We start from the raw sequence: 13,701 nt of genomic DNA, 5'->3' as shown, positions 1-13,701 counted from the left end.
ACTACCTCATTCTCTGTCCACCCTCTCACAGATACCATAAATTATAGGTCTTGTGCATATTCTTCATGGGTGGAGAGAGAATGCTAGGATCACGTTGCTCCCTTTTCCATCTATACTCATTGGTTACGAGTGGCAGTAAATCCAAAGCTTGGGTGAGATTAGAGAACTGTCCAGAGTTGGAAATGAAAGCCCAGAGTTCATCCTGTGCTCAGGCCTCCTGGGCTGCAGTGACAGACACTAGCAAAGCTGAGCAAGTAGCCGCTGATATTTAAAGGGTGATAAAAACCAGCAGAAACATGCAAAGGCAGTTTCCTAATCTCTTGTGAGCTGAGGGGATGAGCATTTTCAAGTTCTAGAAAAGAAAACTGTTTTTTTTTCTCCACCTTTGTCCATTATAGATGACACAAGGAGCTGTCTGCTGGTTCACTTGTGTCTCTTGTTGTCTGTTATCATATTTAAACTGTGCTGACTCTTTCTACCAGCCTGCTGCACCCAGTGTGAGGGGACACAAAAAGCCATCTTGCTGCTATTGACAGATGATTGTCAGAGGCGATATAAAAAAAAATCAGCAGTGCAAGCTCTCCATCACAATAAGAAATTGATCCTACAAAGTCATCAGCTCGGCTGTCTGTGACTGTTTATCCACTGTTCAGGATGGTTGACCATAGAAATATGGTCCTGACAGTCTTCCACAGCTCTGTCTATACATTGACCCCCCCAAACAAACAGAGGAAAAAGAGATCTGAATAAATTTAGTCTTGCTAATTAGTCTTATAAATGTTTCAGCACTGCAGCAGGACTATTTCAAATTATTATGAACCCACTCAAACCAATCAGAGGCACATTAAAATGGAAAGAATTTCTAAATAATATCATTCTTTCACAGAAAATGAGCCAAGCTTTCTTTCTTTCTGATTATGAGCAAACACATTCCTGAACGTTTCTGACATTTATTTCTTTTCCCAAAGCCACTACACAATCAGTGTCATGACTTCCAGTGTGAATATCAAACGCATTTTGTTTTTGTTTTTTCTTATCTGAGATTGGCAGCTAGGAGAGCACTTGGGACCAGAGATCACAAATAAAAACATCCTGTTCACAAGTGATTGCAACTGACTGCCAGGCCTGGAAAATGATGTTGGACTGATGAGTTTTAAAATACATACATTTGAAAATTTGCATTACATGAGTAGATGAATGGGGATCTTAAATGGTGCTAAATAAACTTGCCTTGCCTTGCCTTGCCTTGCTCTAGGGAAGTTTATAGCATACTGCAGCTCAGCGTTTAGCTTTGGTTCATAGTTTAGGCATGCTTGCACATTATGTGTTTGATATGCATATTTTATGATGACATCATGAAAGGGGAAGCCAGAAATGTATCAGCGTTTGTAAATCTAAATAGATCATGTGAATGGTGTGTTCAGTCAAGAGTCGCTAGACTATAAAGCAACTAACTACTAACTAACTACTGCGTTGGACTGAATATGGAATTTGTGAACAATTACAACATTAATTTTAAAACCTGGTACCCTCATCACCTTGAATATTTTCTGCAGTGCTTGAGAACTCTTGATCCTGATAGGATCACAAAGTAGAGTTGTATAACTTTAGGAAATCAAAGACACACAAAAGTGATTTTTCCTCCATTTTTCTCAGCAGTGATATTTGTTCTGTCACAGTGAAGACCCAATCAGCACGGTGCAATGTGACATGAAGTTCGTCCTCTGTCATTGTCTTGGGTACGCAGGCAAATCGCTTTGTGAGACATTACAGACCTTGTAAAACAAGGTATTACAGGCCACGCGGGACAGTAGCTGCAGTCGTTTGTTGAAAGATTTGGAAAAACAGCAAAAAAAGACAAGAAAAGAAAAAGAAGGAACATGTCTGTGAAAGGAAAGATCATTATTGGACTCTCTGGGATCCCTCCTTTCCACATCCCTGGCCTCCAGGAACAAAAATAAAATGCAACTTGACAAAATGTCACATAGCCTAAACCGCTGTCAAAAGTGCAGGTTAATGAGCAAGCTATTCACTAACTCACAAGTACTGAAATGCCCAAAGCTGCAGAAGGAAGGGATTTGTTCCCTCCCTGTGTGTCTTCAACATGACAATGAAATGTCAATGGATGTGCATCTTGGGGTGTGTGCATTTGGGGTCAAAATTCAGTTTGGTTGAATGCAATAATTCATGCAGCCACCTAGGAGAACACAACCAGCCTTGCACTATGCTATGCTGCACTTGTGCTTTATGTGTGAAAGCCCTATTAGACTCTGATAAGCCTACTGCACGCTACCTGCTCAGCACCAAACACCACACTGACAAAGCATTTAGGATGTCAGGAGCCAGATATTTCCCCCAGGGGGTTTTGGGAACCAAAAACAAAACTAGTAGGAGAGTACTATACTTAGGCCAGATGTTAATGTTGCTCCATATCTGCTGTAGGTGTTTGCTGACAAAATCACCATATAAACTTACAAGCCAATAATATGTCAGTGTTGCTTCTGCCACTTCCAGGTGGCCAAATAAAGTAATTGCAGGTTTAGTGTCAAAGTAACTCATCCCTTTTGTCAAGGGCATGTATTTGGTTATGATCAGAGAGATGAGAGCAAAGGTAATGAGTTTTACCAGGTGATGCTTATACATGATTAAAAGTGCATCTCCCTTCTGATGGTTTAAGACTCAGTGAGATTCAGTAAACAGTTCGCTACCTTTGATATAAAGCGCAGAGCGATATGATAAACAAGAGACTTGAAGTTGAAAGGATGCAGGCACAGGCTATAAACAGTATAATCATGGAGCGACTACATATTTTGTAAATCTCGGCTTCCCTCATCCTTCAGTCTGGTAAAGATTAGCATAGTCTCTAATGTAAACCACATCTTGTGTATACTGTATTTATGGACATCCATTTAGATTGTAAACTTGCAGCCGTTTAAACCCTCGCAACGACTCACACGTGCTCGCACACACGCGCGCGCCATCCTCTGTCACTCCTCCTGGAAGAGGTGACACGTGGTTTCGTGGTTTCTCCACCGCGCGTCATCGTCGGATTTATCACTTGAGGCAGAGGAGAAACAGATGTAACTTTTTTTCCCCCCTTCAAAGAAGGCGGTCTGGAGGAAAGCGGATCGCCTACAATGTGCAGATGGAGCGACCTTCTTCTGTCTCCACTGGTGGGATTGTCTAATAATATATGGCTTCGGCTCGGTTTCACATCTGGCACAGAAAAGGAACAGTTTAATAGTTTTCTTTTTTTTTCTTTTGTAATTATTATTTAGCTCAGGAAAGTCGCAGAACTGTTTGCAGTATTTGCTGGTAAGTGCCTGAAATGGTTTGTTTTAATTTGCCGGATTTTATGAATGTCTTACAGAAAAGATAAAGAAGGCGTCTCCTTTGGCTGTAGTTTTTTTGGAGGTTTTTTTCACTCTTAATTTTAATCCAGACTGAGATGTTACTCCATGGAGCTTAATGGATGATACTAAATTGGAGTTTAATGAGACCTCCTGCAGCTTAAATCCAAGTTTCTACCAAACGTAAAGTACACATTTGATTCTAGTTCTGCAGGCATTCTTTTTTTTTTCTTGCATGGCATTTCATTATATATTAACATTTTTTCTGATTTCTTTCTTTTTATCTTTATCTTTTTTCTTTTTTTTTTTTTTAACTTAGAATTGCCTCAGTGGAGATCACATCACACATCACAAGTCATGATTGTAAAAGCTTAGTATTTGAGATCATATCGGGCTTTCTGGCTTTGGAACTCTCTGTTCTGTCTTTCTTAGCAGTAGCGAGCTCAAGTAGTGCATCAGTACAAATCTTCTGGTTAAATGTGCTGTTTTTTTTCTGTTAAATTATTTTATATTATAGTTTTCATTACCTCATATACATGCAGGGGGATTTAAGTGACCATTTTTGCAGCAATGCCCTGTCATCACATAGAGCTTAGTCTGTGACACTGAGCTGCTGTAAAGTGACATGGTTCTGATAAATTACAAAAGCAATAATGACCTCACCCACAAACATTTTTCATCAGGAAATATCATAGAAATGTCACACATGCCAGCAGGATTATGCCCGAAGCGCTGAGATCATGTAATTTGTTTTGATTATTTCATGTTGCCATGAATCCTGACCCTGCATGAGTAATGCTGAGACGGGAACTTTCTGTTCCAGGTGAAGATGTGCTTCTGGTTCTGACTCAGCCTGTTCGAATTTTCATTATTACAGAAACAATTTAATTTTGAGGATGGACCGAAAAGCATGACCATTTTTCACCTAATTTATTGAACCAAACTGTAAGTAAAATAAGAAAATAAGAGCGTGTGCTACGACATGGGGGACTCCAACATCAGCCACATGGTTGCAGCTTATACAGAAATGCAGGACACTGTCCCATCAGGCAAGATGGATCATTATATGGACAACTATGATATGGACTATGGCATCCCACCTGATGAGATACCAGACACCACACAGGGCCAGGCCTTCTTTGTGGCCACCATTGTCATCGGTATGGTCCTTGTCTGCATCATGCTTGTCTGTGGGTTGGGAAACTTCATATTCATTGCCACTCTAACACGCTACAAAAAGCTCCGCAACCTCACCAACCTGCTCATTGCTAACTTGGCCATCTCAGACATCATAGTGGCAGTGGTGTGCTGTCCATTCCTGGTGGACTACTACGTGGTAAAACAGCTTTCCTGGAATCATGGATTGGTGCTGTGTGCCTCTGTCAACTATCTCCGGACTGTGTCGCTCTACGTGTCCACAAATGCATTGCTCGCCATCGCGGTTGACAGGTGAGTCTGTTATGTCTTTCATATTCTTGTGAATCTTTGAGTGTGTCCCTGTGAACATGCACATGTTCAATTCATTAAGCCACTGTTTCTTATGCAAATCTCCCTGCATTGTATACAGAGATTTGAATTGATAGAGTCTGTGTTTAATATGTCAGCGTACCCTCCTCTGCTCATGTCAACTGTATAACCACACTGCTCTACACATGTAATTTAAAATTACATGACCAAAAACTGTCTTTTTCTATTTCTGCAATCCTTTATTGGACATGAGGTCTTTGGTTGACTTTGTTAATATACCATTCCAGTCAATCACCATCTCACCATCTCACCATGTCCACAAGATTTTGAGTGATGCTGAGACACTGAGGAAATGCTTTTTTCATTTCTTTTATCTGCCGATGCTGTAAACAGATTTTTAGATTAAAACAGGCAACGTTTGAACAAAGATGGATGTTGTTACTGTATGGTACTATATTTGTACCACCAAGCTGCTGAAAAATATTCTCTGTACTATGAGCTTAATCACAGTGGTTCCACTCACTACCGATTCACAGCTACTTCTTATATTCACTCTGAAGTCTATATGTTACTTTAATCAATGATGCATTCCTTTCCTTGGCATAAACTGCCACCATGCTGCCACTGAGATTTGGGAGGTCAGATTTGTCTTGATGTACATAAGATTTGTGTTTGTGCACGCTATCAGCAGTAATTCAAAGGCCATGTAAAAACATGCTTTGATTCATATTTGATTGTTTTGATTGTCTGCCCATAAAAGCTCAATAGAAAACAACAGAACTTTTCACCAACAGTACTTTTATTTAAGTTTAAGTTAAATGTGCTTTATGTAAGTTTGCTGTCACTACCTAGCCAATCTTACCACATTAGAAGTAACTTAATCAAACTTCTTTCCTTCACTCATGTCTCCAGTGTTGGAAAGCAAATCCAATGCTAGCTCTTGTTTTGCTTCTTTTTCTATCACTTATTTTCCTCTACTGAAGATAACATGCTAACAAATTAGCCCCAGATGCTTTAGTGAAATGCTCTAGTGACCACTTCAGCAGAATGTTTTTACTGAACCTATCTTCTAAATGTTAACATCATGCTTGCAAGTCAAAACATAAGGGAGAGGGGATACCAAGCATACAAAGTACTGTTTAATGTGTATGTGGGAAAAGAACAGGAGATGGAGCACACAAAACCAAGAAGCAAAAATTCTTCATGAACAGTGAAGCAAAATTGTTTGTAGTTTTTATGGTGCAAAAGTGCTGAAAGGTACAAAAGGTGAAGCAACACCCAACAGCAAACATTTCACTCCCTCACACTTGCATCAATGCTGACAGAGCCACGAGGGCCTTTAGGTATACAGGAGGGCACAGGTGCAATCAATGAGCATGTCGTTAATTAGAGAGCAGAAGCAACAGAGCAGATACATGCTCTTTTCACAGAGGACATTTTGTCATGTTGCTGTAGGAAAAGCACAGGTGTATTTAATAAGATTAATGATGGCTGGGTTTCATTTACCTACTTTGGTTTCAGGGTCCTGGTATTGTGCATGTTGCTCATTGTCACACCATCATGGCTTATTTGAGAAGAACAGAGCCATTGTTAATATTTTTAGTAACATCTGGGCTTTTCTTGCCACAGCAAGTCAAAATGTCTGCTGTGAAAAAGGTCTACATCCACACTCACTGAAAAGACTTCTAGGAACAACACAAACAAAGCTTGATAAAACCCTGCTAAAGACCATGACCGTGTTACACTACTTTTGCGAGAGGTACGGATCCTAGTAACACGGTCTGTAATAGTACCTCCTCTCTCTATGTGTACAGAACACCCACAGATGCACAGAAGTAGTTCAGATTTCAGATGCCTTGTGAGGAATGTTGTTTTATCTGTGCCCAAACCATAACATTGAGGACAGTTAATGTTTTTTTTGTGCCAAAGTAATTATTAAAAATTATTGCTCAGTCAATAATCTTCCTGCCATTGTCTGAGCGTTCTAGTGCTGACATAAAACAACAGCCTGCTGACTACAGCTGGTTATAGAGAATCCACAACCCTGCTGCCAAACTAGAGGGTGATCATTTACTTCTTTGTGGGTGGTGCTCAGGATATTTAAATATTAAGTATTCAAAGCAGGTGTGCATGATACTGCTGCAGCAGGAAAATGAACTGTGGAATGGAAATGAATAGGACAACAGTGTTAGAAAATAAATGTGAATAGAATAATTCATTTAAACTATTAACTGATGCATTTAAAGAGCATTTCTTGTTGATGTCAACTAAATAGCCACTAAACAAATTTAAGAAACCAAACAAGTTTCATTGCACAGCATCCTCAGCATAGAGAAACATCAGCAGTGAGAACTGAACATTGTTTTTTTCATTTCACTCTATGTACAGGTTATACTGACTGACTCCGGCTCTGGTCCTTGTGCAGAAAAATTTGATTCTCTTCATTTCACCTGCAAAAAGTGAATGAATAAACACGTTTTTTGTTTTTTTTTTTAAAGTTGCTTTAAAGTCAGAAAAAAACATTTTCCCACACAGCTTGATTTAAATATTCTAGATGTCCTGCACATAAATTTGTAAATACAAATTTCCCCAAAAATCAGTATAATGCATTAAAAACTTTAATTTGCAAGTCGTGAATCCAATAGATTTTGAATTGATTTGTTTGACAATATGACAAGTGTATCCACATTGAATGGGTTGATCTGTTGATATTGCTTTTTTGGTGGGGGGGGGGGGGGGGCGTTACACATATGGGACTATATACATGAATAATCCACTTTTTATGCAGGTTCATGCATTTACGTGACCTGTGAATCAATTCATAACAATTGTTTTAGTACCACCTGCTTGATTTACATATGAATTACAAATTGTGTCTTAAGTAGCAAAAAGCCTCCATACTTTTTGACTCCATAAAATTACCTTCTACCAATATAAAAAATTCAGTTCACTGAATAATGGAGCACAGTATATTGAACTTTAATCTTCTATGAGTGACTGAGAGCCATTTGCCAAATCTGTTGAGTCTGTACAGCACTCAGACTGCTAAATAGGCTGTTTGATTACTTTGCATTATGTATTCCCAGCATTCTCAGTGCAGCAATATGTCTGTGTTCTTCTAGGTACATGGCTATAGTCCATCCTCTCAGGCCACGCATGAAGTACCAAACTGCCTACTGCCTGATAACAGGAGTCTGGATTGTTCCCATTCTGATATCCATTCCCTCTGCCTACTTTGCCTCTGAGACCATGTACCCTCATGGTGGCACCACCCCTACCACTCATAAAGTCTTCTGTGCCCAGATCTGGCCTGTGGACCAGCAGGCCTACTACCGGTCCTACTTCTTATTTGTTTTTGCTGTGGAGTTTGTTGGACCAGTGATTGTCATGGCAATGTGTTACGCCCGAATTTCCCGCGAGCTCTGGTTCAAGAACGTCCCAGGTTTCCAAACAGAGCAGATTAGGAAAAGGCTGCGCTGTCGACGCAAGACAGTGATGGTCCTGATTGGGATCTTGACGGCATACATCCTGTGCTGGGCGCCATATTATGGCTTCACCATCTTGCGAGACTTCCATCCAACACTAATCTCCCGCCAGAAGAATTCCTTGGTGGCCTTCTACATCATTGAGTGCATTGCCATGAGCAACAGCATGATCAATACATTCTGTTTTGTCACTGTCAAGAACAACACAGTTAAGCATCTGAAGAAGATTGTACTGCTCCGCTGGAGGTCAACGTATGCCCCTAGTAAGACTGTGGATGAGATGGATATGAGGACCTCCTCCATGCCTGTAACAGAAGAGATTGAATGTATTCACCTGAGGTGAAGAGAAGAAAAATCTGTAATCTAACAGTCATTGAGATTTGGACTGTTGATACACAGAAACTACGCTGACATGATGCATTTCTCTCATGTTTAAATCACATTTTGGAAAGATTTCAAGCATTGTGAAGCACAAGGAAAGGTCAAAACTTCTATTTGAGGTATGAAAATGTAATTGTGGTGCATACTCTCGCTATACACTGTATTGTGAAATGTTGTAGCATACTGTATGTATTAGATGGAAGACTTAAAAAATTATAGCAGATTCTGCCGCTATCGATCCATGGTGTTGACTACCTACTGTACAAAAGTTTAATGTTTGTATTGCCCTTATCTGTTCTGTTGAAATTGTTTTTCAGTAAGGTCAAATAATTCCTGTTACTAAAGAAAACCTTTCATTGACCATTGCTTTTGTATTTTAATTTTTGTATGTTTTCTAATGTTTTTTTTTCTCTAAGAAAATTGTGAGCATTTTTCAGTAGCAATGTCATTTTGTGAATGTAGAGTACTGAGACGGTTCACCTGAAGATCCAGCAAACACATATTCCCACGTCTTCTGAATGTCTAACAAATTTTTTTATTGTCTTTGAAAAGAATCAGTACATTTGTTTGCATGTTTCCTTTGTCGATGATTGCATTTTATGTGTGCTTATGATAATAAACAATAAGACACTGGGAAACAAAAAGTTACTTATTTAGGCTGTACTTCACTTTTTTTTCCTGTACTGTATGTAATGTAAGTTTTCTGTAATGTCCAAAGGCTCATTCATTATCATTTGTAAAGCATACGTCATTGTGACCATCATTGTAAACTTTGTTATGTCTACACATTCTTTGCCTTTTTTCCAATCATCTCAAACATATGGTGGGTCTTATCTGTTAGTCTGGTTGGAAAAAAGCTATACTGGAACACAGGTGTTACAATGAACAATCAGAAAGATTCTTTAAACTTTTGAGAGGAGGAAGAATTTTTGGGTCTTATAAATAATGTAGGTAAGTATTTATAGCTGTCCTGTGGGTAAATATGAGATGTGAAGTGAATGATATGAAGAACATTTGGAATGAAGAATGGGAACCTGAGGTTGTGGTGTCATTCTCTCAGAATCAACATGCAGGGATTTCTGTCTAGATTTACTTTTGCACTGACATTCAACTGTTTTTAATTTTAAATCCCATTGTTGAACATTATGTTAACCCAGCTAGCTCATGAATTTTACATTTCCCTCTGTGCTTGCCTTTGAATGAAACTGTAGCATAGTCACTGCTGCTTCTTTTTGTCGCAACTTATTTTGGTTATACCTCCTTCAAAATGCTCTGGCTCTTTGGGAAATTAATATTGATACATTGATATTTGACAATTCTGCAAAACCCTATGTGGTTAAGGTTGGTGAAAGATCTTCTGGCACAGTCTTCCAATATGACTGTAATTCCTAGGATACTGGACTGAGGCAAGAGAGCTGGATCATCACAGGACTAACGGTTAAAGGTAGGCCACTTTACCTTACAGTAGATGACAGGATTACCATCTCTTAACCCTGGCCTAAAATATGGTCATGTACAGCTGCACCTTGGAGGCCCTGACGAGTTCTACATGACCTAGTGTAACCCAGTAGAAACAGCTTCCTTGTTTTGTTAAATATTAATTATTTGTTATTTGGTTGATTTATGTGTCTATCAAGTTTATTTTATTGTTACTGGTCCAATAACTTTTTTTCCCCCAATTTCATTCCCTGTCAGGGTGTTGCCACAGCGAATCATCCGAAACAATGGGGCAATGTAGAGCAGCCAGTTAACCTAACGTGCATGTTTTTGGGATTGTCGTTGGAAGCTGGAGTACCCACGCATGCATAGAGAGAACATGCAAACTCTGCACAGAGGAGCCCAGACCGGGGTTCGAACCTGCACTGAAAAAAAGTGTTTTGTTGAATTTACTCAATTTTAATATTGAAAGTGGTTGCACGCAATTCACTCATCTAAATCTAGACATATTTTTTTTAAGTTGGCTGTACTTAATATTTTTGAGTAATTTCAAATAAATTAAATAAGCAGTTTCAGCACAAAAAGTGTTACTCTGATTTGCTTAGTAATTCTAACTAAACCCATGTTTAAATTACTTAAATTCATTATGTATATTATATAAAAAGCATTTTGATTGTCTTAAATAAAATTGTGAATTGAATTAACCTGTTTTACATATTTAGAATAAAACAAATTAATTCAATTTAAAGCACAATAACAAATTAGTTAACCACAAAATATGAATTACATAATGAATTTAAGTACATTAAACATGGGTAACTCACTCATTCTCACATACAACCTAATTACTGCCTTGCTCACAATGCTTGACTCGCTCCTCTTCCAACCAGAAAATGCACTTGGATGAAATCTATACCATGGTTTTCAGATGTCTAATATGCACACAAACAGACTTCTAGAAAACTTAAGTGCCAGTGGCATCTGACAAAACAAGAGACTTTTCACCTTGTCTGAGTCGAGGGTTTTAAGCTTTCAGCGGCTTGGTCAGCATATTTCTTTCATTTGATTAGCATTAAAAAATGCACAGGTTCTGTTTGATATTGTTGCTAAACTTACAATGAATACCCCTGCCAATAGCTCTTCATTCAATGCTGATGATTTTCAGAATTTCTTTACTAACAAGAATGACTTAATTAGAGATAAACTCGCTTCTCCACACCTCTGTCTACAAACTTGCAAATACTTTGATGGATGTGGGCACTGTGACTTGCGACTTGAACTAACTGCACCTCACATCTTTGAAATAATTTCCCCTGAGACCTTTACCAGCCTGGTAACTGCTTCCAGAGCTACAACCTGCATGTTAGACCCCACACGATGTAATCTTTTTAAGGAAAAGAAATCCTATTTTTGATACTATCAACAAGTCACTTTTGATGGGCTTTGTGCTTCAGCTTTAAAAAGTGCCATTATTGGAAATTACCTTTTATTACATGTTAAAGACACAAATTCACTTGAAATCTTTTAATTAATAAAGGTTACCTACCTTAATGCACTTCATTACAGCCAACTTAGAACTTTGATACATGATGAATGGGCCAACAATTTATCAAGAAGTGCGTATTGTATAGCAAGTATTGTCTATGTAGGCAAAGCCTGATTTAACTCATTCATCTGTGCCATAGACCTCCATTGTTGTCCAACGACTATTGGCCATGACATTAATGAGCCACACTGTTACCCTCTCATTATGTGTTCTTTTATTCAGGTTTTCATGTCATTCTTTAAACAGTAGCAGTGTATTGTGTTGCTCTGAAGTGTGAACCATCAGTGTAGTTTAGTACTGTGAAGGAAAGCAGTGCCTCAAAGCAGGATGCGGAAAGTTTCATTTTACTTAGTTACCTCCCACTGCTGTGGTGGTGAAATCAGAAGGCGTCATTAGATTTCCATTGTGGAAGACATCCTCACCAGCTGACTGCTTATAACAATTTTATATGAACCCACAGCAGTGGGTTAAAAAGGCCATTCACATTCTGATTCGCACACATTTTAACAAGCTCGCAACCATTAGCCTATAAAATAGGAACAGTAGTAATGAGACGTTGGCTGGAACACATTTACTTTAAATTGCATATGCTGACCTTTTTTCTTATCAACCTCATTCCATGGTGTGTGCCACTCTTATTGTTTTGCAGTAAGATTAGTCATTCTTCTCCCAACTGGGCCATTAGGTTCTTGTTTAGTATGTCAACAGCTTCTGAGTATTGTCGCCTCTGATGCTAATTTTCTTATAGGCTGCCGTTTGATGCTGGGAAATGTTTGTTTTGCCATTATTAGGGTCCTTGCTTATTGTCCTCATTAGTCTCTGCGCTCTGGCCCCTGTGGGTGAAGTGTCAGTTAGCGCAGGGGTCTTTTTTCTCCCCCTGTACCCTCACTTTCCTGGACAACCTTCTATTAGGGTGTACAAATAAACAACATTTTCAACCACATATATTTTGCTGCCACTAGGCAGCTTAGCTTCCCATTGTTTGACTCTGATGAGCTCTTTCTCAGTGAGCCCCATTTCTCCTCAAGATCATATTTCCCTCTTGCTCTGAAGCTGCATATTTTCTTATACTCCACAGACATTTGTTATGACATTGAACATTTTCACATGCACTAGTATTTTTGGCTTGAGGTATAAAAAGTGATAATCACTACACTTTTAAAATCTTTCTTTTGCCTGAAAAAGGGAAGCTTATGCAAGGGGGTAGAGTAGTAGCAAGTCACAAGTCCTACTGGAACACAAATATGTTCAGAACAGAGAAATTCAGGAATGTTGGAATTTTAAAAGGGCCACTGGTTTTGCACAATCCCTTCAAATAAAAGAAGTTCACTTTTGTCATTACCCAGTGCAAAAAAATGTGGTTTCTGTAAAATGGAGAGATGTGATCATGATTTTTAAGACCCGAACCAATCCTCGACTAAACTGCTATGGATAAGATTCCATTTGAAATTTCACGTGTTTTATTGAAATCACTTATCTATTGATCAGTGATCCCAATAAAACTCTCTCAACGGGACTGATAAGGGAAAGCATGCACTTGAAATGCCGTAGTAGTATCGATTCAGCTAGCTAGGGTCATGTATCATCATTAGGTTGAATCACCTGATGAAAAGTTAAGACTGAATACAGGATTTTATGAGAATAATATAGAAATAAGCCAACACTTGACTATCAGACGAAGGATGACGTTTTCCTATCCAAACCTGAGTGTGTTTGATTTTTATCTTCTATAAATGCAAGTAACCTTCAAGATTGGCTTAAAATATAATGAACTTCGCACAGCACTTTTTTCACATTTGTGAACCTTTTTGTCTTGCACCAGGAATTATGCTGCTTGCAAAAATCAATTTATAGTTGGATGCACTCCTGTCATGAAGGGACACACCTGACTGGCAGTGACACCCAGATGTCATGTGGCATTCTGCACATCTCATACCATCAGTGCACACGTAAACATTTGATCCACTGCACGATGTATGTATGAACAAAGAGGATTTTCTCTACTCTTCATTCCTTTCATCTTAGCAAACAGCAG

General features: G+C 38.7%; 1 protein-coding gene across 1 annotated transcript; it reads left to right on the top strand.

The window, feature by feature from the left end:
* The first annotated feature begins 4,332 nt into the window (after nt 1-4,332).
* prokr1b (prokineticin receptor 1b) lies at nt 4,333-8,645 on the top strand. Its single transcript, XM_041050343.1, has 2 exons — nt 4,333-4,799; nt 7,940-8,645. The coding sequence occupies exons 1-2, from the start codon at nt 4,333-4,335 to the stop codon at nt 8,643-8,645; spliced, it is 1,173 nt and encodes a 390-aa protein (XP_040906277.1).
* The last annotated feature ends 5,056 nt before the right edge of the window (nt 8,646-13,701 follow it).

This window comes from Toxotes jaculatrix, chromosome 11 (assembly GCF_017976425.1).
Source record: "Toxotes jaculatrix isolate fToxJac2 chromosome 11, fToxJac2.pri, whole genome shotgun sequence".
In the NCBI taxonomy this organism is placed as follows: domain Eukaryota; kingdom Metazoa; phylum Chordata; class Actinopteri; family Toxotidae; genus Toxotes; species Toxotes jaculatrix.
The sequence above is the reverse complement of the archived record's forward strand: the minus strand, read 5'-3'. Positions and strand labels throughout refer to the sequence as shown.

Bases quoted from the DNA above. Each gene is read 5' to 3' on its own strand.
- prokr1b (XM_041050343.1), top strand. From the start codon at position 4,333: ATGGGGGACTCCAACATCAGCCACATGGTTGCAGCTTATACAGAAATG. The intron at 4,800-7,939 runs GTGAGTCTGTTA...GTGTTCTTCTAG, and splicing joins CTCGCCATCGCGGTTGACAG to GTACATGGCTATAGTCCATC.